The following is a 22,605-nucleotide window of genomic DNA, read 5'->3' on the forward strand; positions in this document are numbered from 1 at the left end:
TGATGTCGAAATTTTAATTGGTACTTCCTTGTCAAAGGCAATACACGTGTGAAATAAGAAAGCCCTGTTTGTTATTACCAACGTTATTTTTTTTTTTTTTTTTTTTTTTGGTGGTGGGGGGGATAGATCAAATTTAAAAGTTAATAGGTCAAAAGTCATGGTACATCTTGTCACGGGTTTGAACTACCAAAATACGAAGGTCCTATCTTCTCTCATTCAAAAGTTTTGACCAGTGATAAAGTTTGTGACAGACAGATGGACAGACAGACGAATGAAATTAGATGTATTCGCGCTTTTGCGAAAGCGGGAAACAAAAACCAGAAACAGTTGATACATATTTAGCTCCTTTGTGAATGTGGGGTTCCGAAAATATGCTGCCATTTAATGAAAATCCTTACTTATACAAGAGGCCCAAGGGCCTTAACGGTCACCTGAGTATAATACAACAATTTAGAATTTAAATACACTGATAGATGAAGAATTGTTGCCCTAGCCCCCCCCCCCCCTCCTCGAGAACCCCAAAAACTGAGGCCATATATTTAAAAATTTTGGAAGAGGCATCCTTGTCTATCATAATCATGCACTTAGTTTGTTTAGATAATCTCCAGTAGCAGAGAAGAAGATTTTCACAGAATCAATGCGTTTTCACTATATAATCAATAGAGCCCCGCCTTAACACCAGAACCCCTGACCCTGAGGCCATGAAATTCACAATTTTTGAAAAGGCATCCTTATGCATCATAACCATGCACTAAGTTTGTTTAAATAATACCCAGGAGCAGAGAAGAAATTTTCAAAGAATTAATGCTTTTTCACTATATAATTTATAGAGCCCCGCCCTAACACCAGAACTCTGACCCAGGGGCCATGGCTTTCACAATTCTGGAAGAGGCCCACCTCCTCATCATAACTATGTACTTAGTTACTTAATTAAATACCCAGGAGCAGAGAAGAAGATTTTCAAAGAATTAATGCTTTTTCACTATATAATTTATAGAGCCCCGCCCTAACACCAGAACCCCTGACCCTGGGGCCATGAATTTCACAATTTTGGAAGAGGCACTCTTGCTCATCATAACTATTTACTTAGTTCCTTTATTTAAAACCCAGGAGCAGAGAAGAAGATTTTCAAAGAATTAATGCATTTTCACTATATAATCAATAGAGCCCCGCCCTAACACCAGAACCCCTGACCACCGAGGCCATGAATTTCACAATTTTGGAAGAGGCACTCTTGCTCATCATAACTATGTACTTAGTTCTTTTATTTAATACCCAGGAGCAGAGAAGAAGATTTTCAAAGAATTAATGCATTTTCACTACATAATCAATAGAGCCCCACCTTAACACCAGAACCCCTGACCCTGGGGCCATGAAATTCACAATTTTTGAAAAGGCATCCTTATGCATCATAACCATGCACTAAGTTTGTTTAAATAATACCCAGGAGCAGAGAAGAAGATTTTCAAAGAATTAATGCTTTTTCACTATATAATTTATAGAGCCCCGCCCTAACACCAGAACCCCTGACCCTGGGGCCATGAATTTCACAATTTTGGAAGAGGCACTCTTGCTCATCATAACTATGTACTTAGTTCCTTTATTTAGTACCCAGGAGCAGAGAAGAAGATTTTCAAAGAATTAATGCATTTTCACTATATAGTCAATAGAGCCCCGCCCTAACACTAGAACCCCTGACCCTGGGGCCATGAATTTCACAATTTAAGAAGAGGCACTCTTGCTCATCATAACTATGTACTTAGTTCCTTTATTTAATACCCAGGAGCAGAGAAGAAGATTTTCAAAGAATTAATGCATTTTCACTATATAATCAATAGAGCCCCGCCCTAACACCAGAACCCCTGACCCTGGGGCCATGAATTTCACAATTTTGGAAGAGGCACTCTTGCTCATCATAACTATGTACTTAGTTCCTTTATTTAATACCCAGGAGCAGAGAAGAAGATTTTCAAAGAATTAATGCATTTTCACTATATGATCTATATAGCCCCACCCTGGGGCCAGAACCCCTGACCCTGGGGCCATGAATTTCACAATTTTGGTAGAGGGCTCAATGCTTATTACAATGATGCCAACAGTTTGACTGCTTCATGTCCAGGAGTAAAGAAGAAGATTTTTAAAGATTGCATTATTTTTGGTGGTTTTAGCCCCACCCCTCAGGCCCCGGGGGGCAGGGACCATGAAATTCACAATTTTTGTTCCCCTTCACCCATAGATGCTATATACCAAATTTGGTTGAAATTGGTTGAGCGGTTCTAGAGAAGAAGTTAAAAATGTTCAAAAGTTAACGCACGACGGACGACGACGGACAAAAACAGATAGCAATAGGTCACCTGAGTGACTCAGGTGACCTAAAATACGTACATCAACAAGCTCAACCACAAAACCGATATCTAAGAAACAGAAATTTTTTTGGTGCTGAATACTCTTCAAATATCCTGCATTTGAACTCAGATTTATATATTTTGTCTATTTCACGAATCATACTGCTCGCCCGCGTGGCGCAGTGGTTAGAGCGTTTGGTTTAGAGTCGGGGAGTCAGGAGCTGATCCTTACGTCGCAGTAGTGACGTGGAGACCGTTCCTTCGGATGAAACCATATAATCCAAGGTCCCGTTTTGCAGTAGGTGCTATCACGAAAAAGATCCCTCATTGCTCAAAAGCCGTAAGTGCAAAGTACAGGTCTAAAACTGCAGCCCTCTACCAGGAGCAAGTGGTGGCGTCTCAATATGAGTGAAAAATTCTCGTAGAGACGTTAAAAAAACAGACAACCAAACAAACGAGTTATACTGTTTTATTTTTTGTTTTGTAAATTGTTTTTCTATCCGTGTGTGTGTTTTGTTTTGTTTTGTTTTTTTGCCCAATTTTGCAATGTTATTTGGAAGTCGTTCATCTTTTTATACTTCATATTACAGCATTAATATTTAAAATATTAAAAAAAACTGTACTGAATCAGCACTCTGATGAAATTTCAAGGTTCATATGAAGCCAGATGAGGATGGTTGCTACAACGAACAATTTCATACAAAGGAGGATAGTATTTGAATGATTCATGTTCTTTCTTGTGAATCAAAAGTTTTCTATTTTCACATCAGTAAAGGTAACATCATACCTAAAATATCTGCGACCTACTAATTTCTGCTGAAATAAATTGCTTTAAAGCATACTGAAAGTTATATATTCAACTTAAATGCTAAGGATTGCTGGCTAAAGAATATCTGCAATGAGATTAAATATGATGACTGAACACGAAACTTAAAGCATTTAAGAATGAAGGCGTGCAAGGCGCAGACGATCCCCCGCTCTGAGAGAAGACATTTTTCAGTCCTAAAAGTTCACGAAAAGTTATATTTTTCAAAAAATTACATTGTCAATATAACCCTTTACACATTTGCTTCCTAAATTTTGTTGAATAAATTATTGTCAAATAATTTATTTTTCACTAATGTTTTTTAAGGTATGTGAAAAAGAAAAAAAAAAGCTGTACGCAAGATTCGAACACTGTCCAAAACTTATGTTAAGCGTAGGACTGGACGCGTTAACCACTCCGCTACGAAGTCTGCTTATATTTATGTGTCAGTATGATTTAAATAAACGAGATTGTTGAAGGGTAACATTTTTTTCAGTTATGTTCGATTTTCACATAGAATGGGTTCAGACTCCATTTTTTGAAACATGAAATAGATTTAATTTACATTTACTCTTCCGTCATTTAAACGTTAATGAAGAATGGAGACTTGACCCATTCATATTCAAAAATCATTTTTTAAGGCTCTAATGAACCTATTTTCCACTAAAAACGCTTTACTGTCAACATTAAAAAAAATTATCAATTAAAAAGTCAATCAATAAAATAATTGAATCAAATTTGTTGAAGATGACATAACGGAAAATATTATTATAGAAAAATATAACTTTTCCGTGAATTTTGAGAATTGAGAAATATATTGTCCCAGAGCGGGGGATTATTGACGCCTTGTACGCCCTCTTTCTTTACCTTTCAAAACAGATGTATAAATTTTAATATATATATATATATATATATATATATATATATATATATATATATATATATATATATATATATATATATATTTCAACAGTTTGCATTGGGTCATTTCGCATTAATTTTAATTCTCATTCATATTCAAAAATAAAAAAAAACAAAACAAAACACACACACGGATAGAAAAACAATTTACAAAACAAAAGAGAAAACAGTATAACTCGTTTGTTTGGTTGTCTGTTTGTTTAACGTCTCTACGAGAATTTTTCACTCATATTGAGACGCCACCACTTGCTGGTAGAGGGCTGCAGTTTTAGACCTGGCACTTACGGCTTTTGAGAAATGAGGGATCTTTTTCGTGATAGCACCTACTGCGAAACGGGACCTTGGTTTATATGGTCTCATCCGAAGGAACGGTCTCCACGTCACTACCGCGACGTTAGGATCAGCTCCTGACTCCCCGACTCTAAACCAAACGCTCTAACCACTGCGCCACGCGGGCGAGCAGTATGATTCGTAAAATAGACAAAATATATAAATCTGAGTTCAAATGCAGGATATTTGAAGAGTATTCAGCACCAAAAAAATTTCGGTTTCTTAGACATCGGTTTTGTGGTTGAGCTTGTTGATGTACGTATTTTATAAGTAAGGATTTTCATTAAAATGGCAGCATATTTTCGGAACCCCACATTCACAAAGGAGCTAAATATGTATCAACTGTTTCTGGTTTTTGTTTCCTGCTTTCGCAAAAGCGCGAATACATCTAATTTCATTCGTCTGTCTGTCCATCTGTCTGTCACAAACTTTATCACTGGTCAAAACTTTTGAATGAGAGAAGATAGGACCTTCGTATTTTGGTAGTTCAAACCCGTGACAAGATGTACCATGACTTTTGACCTATTAACTTTTAAATTTGATCTATCCCCCCCCACCACCAAAAAAATAAAAAATAACGTTGGTAATAACAAACAGAGCTTTCATATTTCACACGTGTATTGCCTTTGACAAGGAATTTTGAAATACCAAGACACCCGAACGGTCCTAAACTCGATTCGTTTTCGGAAATCCGATTTTCTAACAGCAGCAGACATTTTCAGTCACTGAAGCATTAAGGTTTTACCAAAGATCAACATGTCCAAAAATTTATTTTTACAATAGCTCCAAAACTATGTGATTTATAAAGTTAAAACTTTTACAGTAAATAAATATATCATTGATGAACAGATAGAAAGTATGACTTGATTACAAAAACTTTTAAAAAATATTTATCGAGAAAAATTCTTTTTAAAAAAATGCATATATTTTAAAAAAAATACACCTAATTAATTCCGTACTTTTAGTGAAAGCCATCATTGCAGAAACAATATATGTTTATCAATGAAGGGCAAGTTGGACTTCGATAGCCTCTGAAAAGTTGTTTTCCCTGTTTATTTTGTCCAAATGTTAAGATTTGAAACCGAAAGTACATTGCAAATGGCGGATTTTATAGGGGTCTTGTCTTTATACATGTCATGCTTTCAATGACAGCCTTTCAGAGACCATTCACGTCCAACTTGCCCTTCAATGATAACCATATATAATTTCTGCAATGATGGTTTTCACTCAAACTAAAGAATTAATGAGGTGCATTTTTTTTAAATATGCAAATTTTTTGATTTTTTTTCCCCTCAAAAATGTTTTTTTTTAAATATTTGTTTTCAAGTGATAATTTCTATCTGTTAATCAATGATATATTTATAAACGGTAAACGTTTTAACGTTATACCTCACATAGTTTTGGAGCTATTGTAAAAATAAATTTTTGGACATCTTGGCCTTTGGCAAAACCTTATATATTAGGTGAAGTATCGGAAATATTAAATCAAACGTTGTACATGGAAGCTTTTTTGTTGAAAACCCTGTGATAGGCTAGGTACAGCTTAAAAGCTATCATAAACCAGACACATTCAGGTATGCCGATGAAAGACGGGTGATTCAAGTCTTCCTACCAAGCACACACATTCTTCCCCACGCTTGTTAATGTAATGAAAGTAAAATCAACGTTAGAGTCTGCGAAATACCCTGTATAAGTCACGGTTAACTTATTTAGTGCCTGCGTAAGGTAAGTCCACAGTTATTGTATGTTTCATACTAAAGAGGTTCACTTTTATTCGTTTTGATAGTAAATTTTTGAAAAAAATAAGCGGCGAAAACACGATCAAAATTAATTTACATGTAAATACTCACATTGAAAACGTATGTCGCCGACGTAAAGGGGGCGATTCTTCGGCATCGTCCAAGCAATAATTACTTCCAAATCTCGTTGACATTACGCCTGAATTCAAACTAAAAAAGATTTTTCTATTTCAATAACACATCATCTGAAATTATAGGTACCGTAACTGATTGCCACAATTTATTAAATTTATATCAGTTTCACTATATTATAGATCGTTGAACTATGCAAGATATTAAGTTTATCAAAGACATACTGAACTGTTGCCATACTTGGTGTGCAGTAAAGTTGTTGCATTGGAGCATTTCCAGTAATAATCTGTGGGGAATGCCTTAAAAATCAGTTGTTTAGATCACGGAAGTTTTGGGCTTCTTATAGGAAAACCTTTTTTCATTGTCTGCAGTATCTAATTTAAAGAGAGCTGTTCCAAAGGAAACAGAGACTAATAGGCATCCTCTTTGATGGGTAATAATAATTGCACGTGTTTTCTAGAACTATTCCGATTGCAGACAGCGTTTTATGGACTAATTCATTAACACGCAACACGGTGCTTGAATCCTCACGGGAAGAAATGTTCATAGCTTCTTTTGTTTAATAATGAACTGAATTCACTTACTGAATTTTCTTCCATTAGAGGAAGCCTCTTTGTTGTCGGGAGAAAAAAAACAAGTAATTCAGAATTACTTAACATTCAATTAGTTTGTTAAGCGATAACAAAGCAAACAGATAAACATACCTTGTAAAAGCAGAGAATAGGTCTTTGGCTGCTGTGTCTGTGATCAATAAAGCGCGCGTCGGTTCCCGCCGCCGAGAGATGACAGTGACACACACTCCTTCTCTCTCAACAGCTCTCTCTCAGCACTGCACTGACGTATAACATTGATTACACAACCGATTTACCATCGACGTGCTAATAGAAAAATTGTCAAGTTTTCTTTGTTATTTTTATTTATTATTTGTTGGGATATCTTGGGTCTAGTGAGAATTGCTTCAAACCAGATTTTTTTATTTCCTAAAGAAGCGACCTAGATTATCGATATATGTAAATTTTCGAGTTTTTTTTTTTAAATGATCCAGATTACAATTCAATTCTAAACAGACGTTTCAATTCATTGTTTGAGTAAATGTTCCCTTTTCTTCCTTGTTTTAATAACTAAATTGATAAAACATTCATAAATATGAAAAGTTTCATTGGAAATATTCTTCCTTGTTTTAATAAAACATTCATAAATTTTGAAAAGTTTCATTGAAAATAATCAAATATCAGATATATTGTTCGACACAAAAGCCTCTAACATAGAAATCGTAGAATAATAAATTTATGATTTGATACTTTTAAAATTGATTTTTGTAAACTCTTCGTCGTTTTATCTGAACTGGTCCAATACACTGAGAAACAAGATATGAAATAATACGTTTTATGATTAATCTGAATAATACATGTACATGTTTGAATTTTACAAAATTCATATAATACTTTTGTAACCCCTTTATACACGTACATGTATATAATTGTGTACAAATATAAAAGAGAAAATAGGACATTAGGGGCGATCACTCTGAGAGGGAAGGGGTGTCAAATTCACATAAATGAAATTCAAACATTGCATGTACTCTGCCTAAAGAAAATGGTTCTTATATATTGATACTTAAATTAGCTTTCACCTCCAGTATTCTAGAAGAGAACATTTTTGGACGGAAATGAATGTTAATTCCAACCAAAAGGTTTTGTTTGTTTTAATGTTGTTTAACGTCCCTCTCCAGAATTTTTCACCTCATATGGAGACACCACCTGCCGGTGGAGGGCTGCAAATTTTGACCTATACTCGGCACTCTGGGCCACTGAGCAGTGAGGGATCTTTTTCGTGCCAATACCTACTGCGACACGGGACCTCGGTTTATACGGTCTCATCCGAAGGACCGGCCTCCACGTCCCGCAGTGCATTTAAACCCGCGACGTAAGGATCAACTACTATAGAGCATACGCTCTAACCACTGCGCCACGCGGACGACCCAACGAAAAGATTTAAATTCCATCAAAAATATAACTGTGTCTGCAATTCTTTTATATTCAACAGTTTACAGTCAAGAAATTCCAATATTTCGAAGTTGAATCCCTCAAAATTGGAAAAATAAGTGACGGACCGATGTAAACAATTGATAAAAGTAACACCTCTTCTGGTAGAGAAAAGTATGAGTGCATACCCCTCATTATTTTGAGAATTGGTAAGAAGTGTATTAAAGCAAAATAGTTTCTGAACTCGCAAATAATTTTATCAAATTGTTTAAAGTCCATATCCTGAAATTGGGAAATTCCCTACTTTTACTTTAAGGGTGTTTTGTGACCTGTGCATTTAGTTAAAAAAAACGATGCTTGCATGCCACTTCCAGATTTCCATCAGTTAGAGCTTTTATGTGAAGGTCGCCTGAGCATCTTTCGTTCAAAATTAAATGGGTGTTATGCGAAAAACGTTTTCGCCTACATAAAACGTATTAGTAGAGTGCATGTACTCTTTTGATTCATATGTGAGAGCTATTCACTGAATCCAGTTACATTTTACCGATTTTGATTAAATTTTGCTCATTATTAAAGCTTGGCACCAAAAACATAATTTAAATTTAATTTGGTTGCTATTTGTTTTGGTTGCCATTGTAACAGCCGGCAGATGTTTGAAAAATTGAGATTTTCAGCCACTTTGAACAAGGACTAAGAAGAACCACTCTTTAATACGATGAAGATGATTTTTTTTTTTCAGAATATATACCCCAAGTAATTTGTTCACACATTTGAATACATTTGGCATACATTTTAAATGCTGGAAAACGCTAAATATTTACGAATGATAGGTGTACGATGATCAAACTCGATCACCAAAGCAAGAATTTGACCTGATGTAAAAGTTTAAAGTAATATTATTCTAAAAGTAAATTTCATGGTTACTGTGGTAACACAGTGTAGCTATACAAAATATGTAGCTTAGTTTTCACTAATACTGACATCTTAAGGAAAGAAAAACATGGAAAATCAAGACTGCCATATATATATATATATATATATATATATATATATATATATATATATATATATATATATATATATGGCAGTCATATATTTTTAAAGTAGTCCTCTCCGATTTTAATTCACATCTGCCACCGTTCTCCCCTTGCGGGAATCACGTGATCCAGGCGGTCACGTGACATGCTCCGTAGCATTCTGTTGACAGAAGCTAAAAGATTTTTCCGAGTCTTATATTTCTTACCATGCAAGTTATTTTTTAAAACGAGAATAGTCCATTTGTAACAAATGGCCAAATCTCGGCAATAGGATGGGTGGATAAGGATATTTTTCCCCCGAATGAGCATGGTGAACATCACAACCCACTTCTCTGTCTTAGGTACGTCGTTTTTTTCATTGTGGATAACGTACAGGCGTCTTCTTTTTATCATATCTTCTATGTTTTAAGTCTAAAGTAAACGGTATTTTAGGGATTTAATAATTATAATATTCTTAAGATATTCAACTATATTTCTAACTGTGACTTGGCGATCTTTCATAACAAATTGCTCAACTAAGGACACATTTCTTCCCCAGAATAATTTCACTGGGCACCAGAACAAACACCATTTTTGACCGTCTCCCTTCCTTCACTAAAACAATCAATCCAATAAATGATTGAACTTCTGGCAAGTCTTTTATCTTCATAAACCTTGTGCAAATTATTATATGTTACTGCAAAGGAACTTCCAAGATATACGTTAAACTTTATAGAAGTTCGTTGCTCGAGTACGACTGAGTCAGCCATTTTTTGTCACGTCATCTACATATTGACGTCATTTTCACATTGTGACGTCACAAACATGGAGCAAAATATTACGTAACATCTGCTATTTATAGAACATGTTTATGACAATATGTGAGCAAATGAATAGTGGTATTGTAAATAAAGAGATTGTTTTGATCACCCCTCGTGTATATATATATATATATATATATATATATTCGATTGGATAAAAAAAAATTACTTTATATCGTATAAATTAGGTTGCCTACCTTACAATGACTTGCGTATAAAAAGTATCGATCCGCCTGACGTTACATTTAAATTTTGAACAATGTAAAGTCATTTTTAAAGGCAATCATCTTTTTTTCTTACACTAAATGATTAAAATTTAAATCATATATATTATCCCATAATATTTGCCAAATATATATATAATATCCCATAATATTTGCCAAAGAGAATCTACTAAAGTTTTTCTATATACTTGAGATCGGTGTAAGGAATTTTGAACGGTACAATTTCATATTCAAGTGCAGTTTTTGCAGAACTATTGGCCTTGTTTTTACCGCAATACCAATACATGTACGAGTCGGGATCCAACAAAATTCAACATTTTACCTTGTTATGATATGATAGACCTTAATTTATATCCAAAATGTATGGGTGATCAGTGTTCATATTGTGTATGGACTGTAAGCATGAGAGCGAGTCTGAAAAAATATTGTAAAAGAATTTATATTAGAAGTTATTATATATTCAAAAGCAAGTTGTATAGCTCTTGCTTCGGCTGCAAAAATCGTTGCTTCGTTCGGAAGTCGTGTAGAAAAACATTATTATTGACCACTGCAGCGGCAGCAACCCTATCTCTGTCCTTCGAACAATCTTTGTAAATCTGTATTGTAAGATGTTTAGATTGTTTTATTTTGGTTAAGAATGGAGGCGTACAAGGCGAGGACAATCCCCCGCTCTGAAAAAAGACATTTCTCAGTTCTAAAAGTTCATATTAAGATATCTATTTCAAACATTGTATTTTCAATATAATCTTTTACACATTTTCTTCCTTTATTTTATTGAATAACTTATTGATAAATAATTTATTTTTCACATATGTTTTTAAGGTATGTGAAAAAAAAGCTTCAAACATGATTCGAACTCTCTCCAAAGCTCACGGTTATGCGTAAGACTGAACGCGTTAACCACTACGCCACGAAGTCTTCGTGTCATTGATCCGTGTCAGTGTGATTTTAAATAAACAAGTTTGTTGAAGCGTACAATTTTTTTTTCAGAAATGTTCGATTTTCATTAAGAATGGGTTCAGATTCCATTTTTTAGAAACATAAAATAGATTTTACATTTACTTTTCCGTCATCTAAACGTTAATGTAGAATGGAGACTTGACCCATTCATATTCAAAAATTATTTTTTATGGCTCCAATAAACCCATTTTCTAATAAATATGCTTAACTGGAAACTTTAAAAACAAATTATCAACCAAAAAGTCATTCAATAAAATTAATGAATCAAATGTGTTGAAGATGCCTTTACTGGAAACATAATTATAGAAAAATATAACTTTTCCGTGAACTTTGAAAAATGAGAAAAATATTGTTTCAGAGCGGGGGATTGTCCTCGCTTTGCACGCCCTCTTTCTTTCTGTTGAAAAACGAGAGGATTTGTTTTTGATTTCTTTAGTTCGGATAGGGATTTATTAATTTTCATGGTGGTATTTCAGAAATAGTAGTAGGTTTTACTATATTTAATGGTAGTTCAGAATCTCTTATATGATTTTTAAATCGTTAACAATTTGGTTTTATGCATCTCTTGTTCTTATCATATTAATGTGCATTTTTGGATGATAGTCATATCTGTTAATTTTTTGAGTTCGAAAGGTTGTAACTGATAGTTTGGGGGTAGATTTGTTTTAAAACTTATTTGGCTGTGAATATATTTAAATGTTGATTGCTATAGAAGTATCACCAGATTCTCTATCAGTCTGAGCATAATAGTTATACATACTATAGTTTTTAATGTTGATCTTATCTGTTTCTTTCAAATGTGTTTCTTATAAACATAAAGCTACTGGGCAATGGTCCTGAATAAGTTATCTTATGATAATTCGTTAGAGTTAACTCTAAAATCTCGACAATTCCATTGTATAAATGTAAGATGATTCATATTCATTTTGTTACAGGAAATGGGGGATATCCTCCCTTTATTTTTAATTGATGACACACTTCCGACCTGTGAGGAAGAATGACAAGGTGTAACGTCCATTTCCTCTGGGACCCCAAATGTATTGTGCGTTTCGGCAACCGAACTCTCGACTGCTTCTGAGTGTTTTTTGAGGGAGATTTATTTTGTCTCCCGGATGATCTAGATATACCTGCAGCGTCAGCTACAGATTTTGGACGCAGAAGCAGGTGATGAAGTAGATTTACCTTGGTCATTAGATGACAAAGGTGCTTCAGAAGATGAGGTCTGCTGGAGAAAATCTTTCTAAGTGTCTTGAGTAAACCCTTCCTTCAAAGAGGATGATTTAACAACAGTTGAATTTGTCAATTGTGGTTTAAGAACAATGTACATGTTTACTAATTTTAAACCTCCGGATAAGGTATTTTTTTCTCAGTTTTAACTTTTTGTATTTGTCGCCCGCGTGGCGCAGTGGTTAGAACGTTTGCTCTAGAGTCGCGGAGTAAGGAGTTGGTCCTTACGTCGCGGGTTCGAATCCCACTGTGGGACGTGGAGACCGGTCCTTCGGATGAGACCGTATATTATCAATTCCAGTGAAGTGTACCATTTCGCATTACGTCACGATCTATTTTGACAGATCATGAGATTCGCTCAGCGTAAACAATTCACGCTCCCGGTATAATGTCTGCGTGATTGGTCAACTAATTTTTTAGGCGGAGTCAAGTATTGCATCGAAAATTCGGACGAACAACTCAAGATCCTTTGTTTAGCACAGCATTCTAATATTTTGATTTTTTTTTTATGCTTATCAAGTGATAAATTATCATATAATTAGAAAGATTACAACATGGCAATCTTTATGCGCTATCGGTATTATGGGTTATTAAGATTTTACAATAAGTCACACAGTATACCTTAAGAGTAAATATAAAAATAGAAACTTTTAGGGTAAATAATTTGATTTTTCTTATAATTTTCAAAATGGATCGGAAACTAAAATTCATTATTATACCTCTACTGATATTTTCTCTATATAGCAATAGATCGTTAGATGTAACTAATTCCTTAGAAATCGTTATGAATTGACTATTCTCCGTGCATTAGTCAAGTGAGCTAATCCCTGCATCAAAACAGTTATCCGTAATCATCTAGATTTTACTTTTACATTGGTATGATATGTGAATGGACTACTCCCCGTGTGTTAGTTCAGTGAACTAATCCATGCTATGAAATCACGCTATCTGAATCCTCTAAATTTTTAAGTTTGTATCGGTATAATAAAACATTTAAAAGTATATCATTGCGGGAGTTAGCAAGATTCCAATTCCTCTCGACCAGGACTTTCCCACGGCTTCGCCTCGGGAAATAGTCCTGGCCTTGGGGAACTGGAATCTTGCTAACTCCCTCAATGATATACTTTAACTGTATATTATGCATCGAACAGTTTCTTTTCATTGCTAGGATCTTTCTTATATGTAGCAAGCAAAGAGCTCAATTTTTCTATCATTTATCCTAAATCATATAATTTATTTTTAAAATGAATGAAGCAAGTGTTTTTTTTTCTTTGGACGTTCAATTTACTGTAACTGATTTTTTTGGATTTAGCATTTTAAAAACAAAAGCCCAGTGTCATTATAAGCGCTGCCTGGAAAAAAAATCACTGCATGGTCTCATTGAAATTCAAAATAAAAATAATAATATTATTATTATGAATTATACTGCTAATAGAAGAATTTTGATAATCCAATTTAATATGAGACTTTATTGAAATTTATTCCCAGTTATCATCATACCCTGCAGTATCAGGTCCTAAAATCAGACCGTTTAAAAAGATAGGAAATTAGTTGCAGCTTAATCTAATTAAAATTAGACGTGTATACCCGCTCTGTATGGCGTATCGTTGAGAAGCGGATATACAAATCTAATTTTAATTAGATTGAGTTACAGCCTATTTGTCATTTTTTATCACATAATATGTTATGAATTTTAAAAAAAAAAAAAAACATAGATGCACAAAAAAATTATCTCGGATTAAAAATAAAAAAATGTACTCTCTATTTTTGAAAAACGACAAGGTATCAGCTGATGTTATCTCCTTAAACATGTTAAAAGCCTCATAAACAGCGATTTTTGTTTGCTTTCTAAATTTTCTTTATTTTACGAAACCATTGGGTTCAAATCGGGGGAATATGTGGGCAGAAAGAAATATTCGACACCCACTGTTGGTAAATAATTGCGAAGCTCCCTTTCTGCCCTTTTTGATGAGTATTGCTGTGTTGTCAGCTATCAAAACATTCCCCGGCTGAAAGTCTGAAAGACAGGTTCTCCCTCGTCAGTAGAACTTTGTGCAGCATCTAATTAAATGGCATATGTCCACTGGTTTCTTGTTTGTGTGTTTTTTTTTCTTAAATGGTCTGTTGCACGAACAACCAACCAGGGATTAGGAGAAACTACCCATCATAAAGCTTGCGGTTAGAAGGCGTGTACTATTTTACCTGAGCGCAGCTGTCAAAATAGGTTGTGACGTAATGCAAAACGGTACAGTTCACTGGAATTGATAATAAACCTAGGTCTCGTGTCGCAGTAGGTGCTGGCACGAAAAAGATCCCTCGCTGCTCAATGGCCCTAAGTGCCGAGTATAGGTCAAAATTTGCAGCTCTCCACTGGCAAGTGATGGCGTCTCCATATGAGTGAAAACTTCTCCAGAGGGACGTTTAAACAATAAAAACAAACAAACTTTTTGTATTTCCTTTTTCCATATGAAGACGCTATGTGTTCTCCATTGCAGTTTTTACATTTTGGGTTGTTTTAACAGGTTTTGCTGTGAGTCACGTCTCTCCTCGACACACCCGAAGCATGTTTCAGATCTTTTTCAATTCATTTGCCCATGTCCAAATCGCTGACATTTGAAACATCGCAAAGGATTAGGCACACAAGTTTCAATTTTCATTTGGTACAACCCAACTGGGAGAGTTGGCATACAAAAGGTATGTTTTGTTGGTTCAACAATATCATTACTCCTTTTAGTGAATCGTTTTACAGAGATCACTCCCTGAGATTCCAATTCTTGTTGGATTTCCTGTTCAGAAATGCCATCCAGGTACTGATCCCTGTTAAACAAAATACCTTTGCTCTGGTTGAATCCGCTATGAACCTTTCCAAGTACAGGGATATCTGCCAACAAATTTTAAAGCCAGCAAAGAAGCTGAATGTTGTTTTTTGGTGATTTCAATAAGAAGAGCTGCAGTTTTCAACTTTTTCACAGATTTGGGCGTACTAATAATTCCTTGTATCCCTTTTTGTATAATAAGAGGTGATACTTTTGTAAGAGGCTTTGAATTTTGATCCGATAGTTGTGCTTCAAGTGTGATGAAGCGAGGCCAGTGTTCCACAACAGAGTTGAGTTGTTCATCGTTAAAGGAAATTTCTAATCCTAATGGGTAACACCGGGTTTTTTTTTAATTTGAAGTTAGATGAAAAACGTTCAGAATCCTGGCTCCCCGCCCGCCTCGGAGCGCCAACAAGGGCGATATCTAATTAAACGGATATTGCGAACGAAAATTGCAAAACATCAATATTTAGGCATGCAGATACTATTATCTAATCAAACGGATATTGCAAACGAAAATTGCAAAACATCAATACTTAGGCATGCAGATATTATCAGCTCGGCGTGACCAGCCGATTGATCAAGTGGGGCCACACTTGACCTCCCGTCTAGATGAATATGGGTCTAAAGTGGAGTGTTGGTCATGTCAGGTGCGTTACATTCAGCACCTGCAGACCTCAGCCACCAGGATCCCCTTCTCCAACAACATGGGTCGCAACTCACGGCCAACAGGTTGGCACATTTAGTCGCATTTTACGCCATGCAAGGAGGCACTGGGGGACCTATTCTTGTCACCCTGGGTCCCCAGGGGCTACTCAAAATGAATGAATAATAAAAATTGTTGCTTTTTCAATACTTAGTTTCCATGATAACTTTTTTTGTCAGAATTTCTTCGGAAATGTTCGTAATCATTAAAGCACTTCATAATTAGGAGTTAGAAACACTTTTCATTTAAGCATCTAAGAGATTGTGACAGACAGAATGTTCATCGATGGGGCAAGTGATCCCAGAAATCAAAGATTACGGATCGAAAAGTTATCATGAAGCATATGAAAAAACAAAAAGGAATGAAAATTTCTTAAATAATGTAAATTCAACCGGTCTTGATTAGAAAACGCTGAAGAAGATATATGTTCATATTGCAAGTTTATACATTGAAATACCCGATGGTCCCGTTTGTTCGTGACTGGGTTGTACCTCATACAAACTGAACAGTATCATAAAGCATGAAAATCATTGCAAAACAAGAATGCAGTTAAAGTTCAAAGGGCAAGGGTAAGGGCATACGCGTGGAATAATCTGAGGCATAGAAGATAATTTGTACATTTAATAAACTTTGAAAAGCTGGGGAAAAATTCGTACATGTCATACTCTCGTAAAAGACAATAGACCTCTTAGTGATTTTCCTGGATATGTGAATTAGATGGAATGAAAGTGATTGATTAAGGTAAAATACATAGGAACATGAACTCTGCAAAAGTTTTCATCCAGTCTATTGCTTAGGTCAAGTTTCGGAAGATTTCACTTCAGATCAAAAGGCACTAGATTTTTATCGGTAATTGGAGATGGATTCACAGATTCGGCTATTAAGGATCAAAGGATGTGGTTCATTAGAAGGATCACGTGCAAATCAGGTTGTGACAACTTCATTAGTGTACATTCATCAAGCTAAGATTTAGCAGAAAATATTGTTCGAGGATTAAAGTTGCGAGTAATCTGAAACTGAACTGGAACGAGATATACAACAAGCTTGTTGGTTTGAGTTCCGATGGAGCCAGTGTAATGAGAAGATGTATTTGGTGCAAGAGCTATTCATGAGAAAGACTATCCAACAATTATAAGCATTCACTTCATAGCCCATCGGCTAGAATGAAATATATGGAGATAACGAACAGTATTCAAGGTCAAAAGTCCATTTAAACAATACAAATCAGGAGCAGAGCAAACACAAACCTCTAAAGCACACCCTGCCAACCGGTCACACCCGTCGTGTGCTCCTTGTCATGATCGGAAAATAACGGGGAAATCCACAGACAATTCAGTGTGTAAATAATGGCCTAACATGTAGTTTGAAAAACGTCAGTCAGCATTCGACTTAATTATAAGATTGTATTTGCTGACAAGGTCATTGTATCGACCATAGAACTTACAAAGTGATGAATTTAAAGAGAATGTTGATATATTTTTTTCATCATCTTGTTGATGAATTGTAGAAGTTGTAGAATTAAGTTACAAAAATGAAACCAAAAGAGCGGAGACATGAGTGAACATTTTTAGCTGGACTGATGAAAAGCTGTTAATTCCGACTAGTATGGAGGTACTCAGTGGATTGGTTATTAAATTTCTGCCATTTCCCATGTCATCACATTATGCATATTCATTGCAACCCATTTTTCCCTCAGTTAAACTGATCTTACATAATACTGTATAGGGGATTAATTTCACGGGTTGTAATTTTCACGGTTTTCTCTCCTCTGACACGATCGCGGTTTGTTGAATTCGCGGAATCGGTATATAATAAAAGTTACCTCCCTTGTCTATATCCGTTTAATCCAGAACGACATTAAACAGCGTTAAGTATTCGCTTAAAAAACAACAGGGTAGGTTTATATAAAATAGTTAGATTTAATAATTAATTGACGACTAATTAAAACAAGTGCAGTTAATAAAAGTCCTTGACTATGAACGTCGAATGACTTTCTTATATACTATTACGATGAGTGCATGTACACCCCAAGATCTTCTTTCCGAAGGGATAATACATCGCGGCGAAAAACCACTGGACGGTAAGAAATGTGTTAATGTAGGTCGAAGAAATAATATCCTTCCACATCTTCAGCAAGTTCAATAGTTATTTGAATAATTTTTGAAAAACAAAATGTCAATAAAAACTAATACGCATGATTATGCAGGTAACAAATACATGTGGTCACATAATTATGCACGGGTAATCAAAACCCATGACCCACGTGTTTTGATTGATGTAGCATGGGCTATTAAAACAGCTTTTTAACAAATACGGGTTTATTATCTGCTGATCTGAATTAAAGTAAAGCGTGATAATTAAAATAATTGAATGACAAGTGCGACTCGTAATTACTGAAATGACCATGTAATACACGTATATATACATGTATACCTATCGTAGTGTATTCTCAAATTTCCAAATATAACATGTAGGTTATTGAAAACTTATTCACTGTTTCTTGAATTCACGGATTTCTTAACACCGTGAATATAGCGAATATTAACACCGCGAGTTTTTTTCCCCCTATACAGTAGTTGTGGGAGTCACCCACAATGTCAAATCGTAGTTTCTGGCGGTTTTAAAATTGTTCAGGATTTGTGCTTCTTTTCTTTAAATTTTGTTTGAATTAGAAATTGAAATAATCACTTTGTCCTGACCTTTCATGCCGAAGTAGGAAGATTTGTTAACTTTGTTTTCTAAAGCATAAAATTTACTTGTATCACAAAATAAATTTGCCAAAGAGAAATTATATAAAGTGTAACAAAATATTTCAGGTCAATATAAGGAATTTTGAAAAGCGTAATGTCATACTGAAGTGCCATTTTAACAGCACTATCAACCTAAGCGTTTCAAGGTATGCATATACGACTTGGAATCCAGAAGTCAACTATTTTACCTTGTTGAGTGAAATAATAGTACTAATTTAATGTTTTGTATGGATTGTAACCTCCCGCATAAATCTTTATGTACTGACCAACTCAAATGCAGGAGTAAACAAGCATTCTGAGAGTATTGCATTAGCAATACTAGTCCCCTACCGGCAAGTGTAATCTGGTTCCGTTCCCGTTAAGAATTGAAAATGCCATAATTCCGTAAAAAATTAATGAAGCGGGACGAAATGCAACACTTGATCTATAGCTAATCAAGGTAAAGCCACATACCAAAAAATCAGCTTAATATCTACAAGCGTTTAAAAGAAAATTGTGGAAAACCCGTAAAAATTGAAAAGGCCGTAATTCCGTCAAAAATCAATGAAGTAGAACGAAATGCAAACTTGATCTGTAACTCATCAAGATACACTCACATACCAAAAATCAGCTCAATATCTGCAAGCGTTTAGGAAAAAAGTGCGGAAAACCAAGTGGGACAGACTGACAGACAGACGGACGGACATGCTCGGAGGAAACCTATAGTCCCCTCCGGTTTCACCGGTAGGGGACTAATAAGGACCTAGTAAACAAATATATATTGAAATTATATGAACCATTACCCGGATTCAGGTAAGTGCTTGAGCCTTCATTAAGTATACAAAGATTATGATGTGATATTCCATCTTCAATTGTTTTCCTCTATCTGTAACCGAGTGTTTTGTCGCTACCCCATAGCGGATTATGGGCATTAAAGTCATCCAAATCAGAAATGGAGCAGGGAAGTGTTAATTCCTTAAGTTTGCAACTGATAGTTTGGGGGTACATGTACAGAATAAAAGGTATTTGTTTTATCTAGAAAAAGGCGTACAGCTACTGCCTGAAGATAAGTTTTTAAAACTAGTTCACTATAAATTTATTTATTGTTAATTGTTATAGAAATACCACCAGATGCTCTATCATCAGTTAGAGCATAATGGTTATACATACTACAGTTATTAATATTGATCTATTTTTTTCTTTTAAATATGTTTCTTGTACACATATACATCTACCGGGAATGTTTAAAGTTAATTCGTTAAAGTTAATTCTAAAACCTTGACAATATTATTGTACAATGTATAAATGTAGGATGATTCCTTTCTATCTATTATAGGTAATGGGGTACGTTTTTATTGGGTGAAGCACTTCTGACTCGCAAGGAAGAATGACATGATGTAAAACCCGTTTCCTCTAAGAACCCAAGTTTATTGTGGAGAGCTACGAGATCTTTTGCCCCTTTGGGCAACCAATCGCTTAGTAAACACGTATTGGGATTTTTTGTGATAGAATTTATTTGTGATAGGATTCATCCAAGTTTTACAGTAATGGATAGTGCAATTACCACACCGAAAACCCCGAAAACCCCAGGAAGTGCCCGAAAGATATCTGCGTCAGTCAGACTCGAGTTACCCGGAGATGATGCTATATCTTCAAAGATTCGCCAAAAGATGACGAAGCTGAAAGACAAGTTCAGAGCTAGAGACCAGCGTCTAAACAACGCCGAAATCATCGAGAGGGCCTTGGACGCGTTACTACATAGCGACTTCGATACTCCACCACACACTGATCCCCCCCCCCTTTGCTACGGAGGAAACCAAGTACTTTATATGTACAGACAGCGCTATTACCAGGTTAATTCAGACAGCCCATCGCCACAACATTGCATGCAGAGATCAACTCTACTTCAGACCTGAGCAAACCATAATGTGCGGGACTGTCGCTGTTTTCCATCTGTCGTGTTCCTCTGGACACATACCTTCATGGAGCAGTTCTGTGTACCTCCCGAATGGAACTTTTCTTACCAACGCCAGATGGGCTCATGCAACTCTTAGCACCGGGCTTCTTCCGAACCAAGTGTCTCGTGTGCAGGATGCCATGAACTTTAATTCCCTTAGTGATGCTGACGTCAAAGATTTGTTGTCCAAGTATAAGACGGCAGTGCTTATGGAACGGAAAGATTCGTACAACAAATCCCTTCAAGAAGAAATCGCCTTGTCCCTGGAAAACAACGCCGCTATCGACATCCTCACAGACGCTAGGCATGGGTTCAGGAAAAACTCCAAAGACACTAACGTCGTGTGCATCGGAAATGCAACTCATAAGGTCATTCGTGAGTAGCATGTAACTCGGATCCTTATGCTCAACGACATGAACTCCTTGGCACCAAAAGACTACGAGTTTTTTGATAGCGACATTCCAAGCATCGGCGGCCTAGTGACAGTCCGAATACATGCACATGATCGGAATGCCAGCGTCAACAAATTCATTAGAGAAGAGCGACCAGACACTATTAATCAAAATGATACCTGGCACGCAGCTAAAGCAGCAGAGAAGAAATTGCAAAGGTCGCTAAGGGATCCAAAAAGCAGTCTTTATTCCTGGCACGAGGAGCTTACGGACAAGGTTCACTCTGTGCGGCTCCACCTACAGTACAGTATGAAGAACTGCGACAATGACCCACATCTCGTAATCAGACGAATTGACAACATCGTTCAGCATTATAAGGAACATTCACTAAACTGTCCCAAAGTGAGCCGCTGCCGCACTGACCCAAACTATGAGCTAAAGTTTTGATCAGAGATCCGGTTGCCGAGAACCTGCTGAACAGCGCAGTCAGGAAGGCGGTCGTATACAAGTGCCCCGAGGACTATGTTTTTGCCATGGACACCTATTACAGGTACGTGGAGTCCTTCAACAACGTCCTCAACATTTTTCATGACAAGAGAATAAGTTTTGGGGATGATTCCTACAAGATGAGGACATCGTTAGCTATCTGCCACTGGAATGAAAACGTCGACAGGCAGAGCACAGGCGTGTACGAGACAGTGACAGGAAAAACAGTGAAGACGCTGGTGCCCAGAATATTCAAATGTAGAATATTATCGTAATAATTGCAAGCATGTCCATGTAGAAGGGGAAGGGGGGGATTACTTATCTTGTAATGTTTAAGCGATTTTTAACATGCTATTTGGTATCAGTGATAAGATCCTTTAAAGGGAATATTGACGACTACCCTCACTCATCTCGAAAATCTTAAGCAGGATTAAATTCTAATGAATCAATTTCGACTTCTTTTTCAAAATTTTCCCGAACTTTTTCGTAGACCTCTGGCTTTTCCCTCAGTTCTATAACATTCGAAACTCGAGAGTTACTCGCTAGGTGTCGTTTTTGCACCACTTCCGTAATTTCTATTTTGACATTTCCAAATCTTGTATAGCGTTTTTCACGTTTGACGATGAATAACCGGATTATCATGGAATGCCTGGGCAATTAAATTGCACGATTAAAGACAAAAAATATCTACCGAAACAAGATATAATGACACATTTTGGTGACCTGTAGTAGGTATATGATATTTTAGGCCCGATATCCAAGAGGGGTCCAATGTTAACGAATGGAAGTGACTTACCTTCTCTATTTTATAATACCGCGGGTATGATTTTTTGGTAAAACGTTAATTCTGAGTTATTTTTTTGGATTTTTCATGTGGAATACAGTGTAAATGTGTACTAGAAGAATAGTTTATGAAAAAAGACATAAAAATATTTTTTGACCCGGGGGGTATATTCGGGGTGGGGTTGTGGGTTGGGGGTCTTGTCCACAAGTACCTGTTGGTATTTATTGTGT

At 35.9% G+C, this 22,605-nt stretch overlaps 1 protein-coding gene across 1 annotated transcript in view; it reads right to left on the bottom strand.

The window, feature by feature from the left end:
* Positions 1-7,063, bottom strand: part of LOC133183095 (kinase suppressor of Ras 1-like) — a 46,186-nt gene extending 39,123 nt beyond the window's left edge. Inside the window, exons 1-2 of the mRNA XM_061318043.1 lie at positions 6,977-7,063; positions 6,252-6,350 (exon numbers count right to left, since the gene is read on the bottom strand). Coding sequence (XP_061174027.1) covers positions 6,252-6,334 — 83 coding nt within the window. The 5' untranslated portion in view covers positions 6,335-6,350; positions 6,977-7,063. The remainder of the gene's footprint in view (positions 1-6,251; positions 6,351-6,976) is intronic.
* Between the last annotated feature and the right edge of the window lie 15,542 nt (positions 7,064-22,605).

The sequence above is a fragment of the Saccostrea echinata genome, unplaced genomic scaffold (assembly GCF_033153115.1).
Source record: "Saccostrea echinata isolate AGI-Se365-2 ecotype Australia unplaced genomic scaffold, CSIRO_AGI_Sech_v1 ptg000009l, whole genome shotgun sequence".
NCBI lineage: Eukaryota > Metazoa > Mollusca > Bivalvia > Ostreida > Ostreidae > Saccostrea > Saccostrea echinata.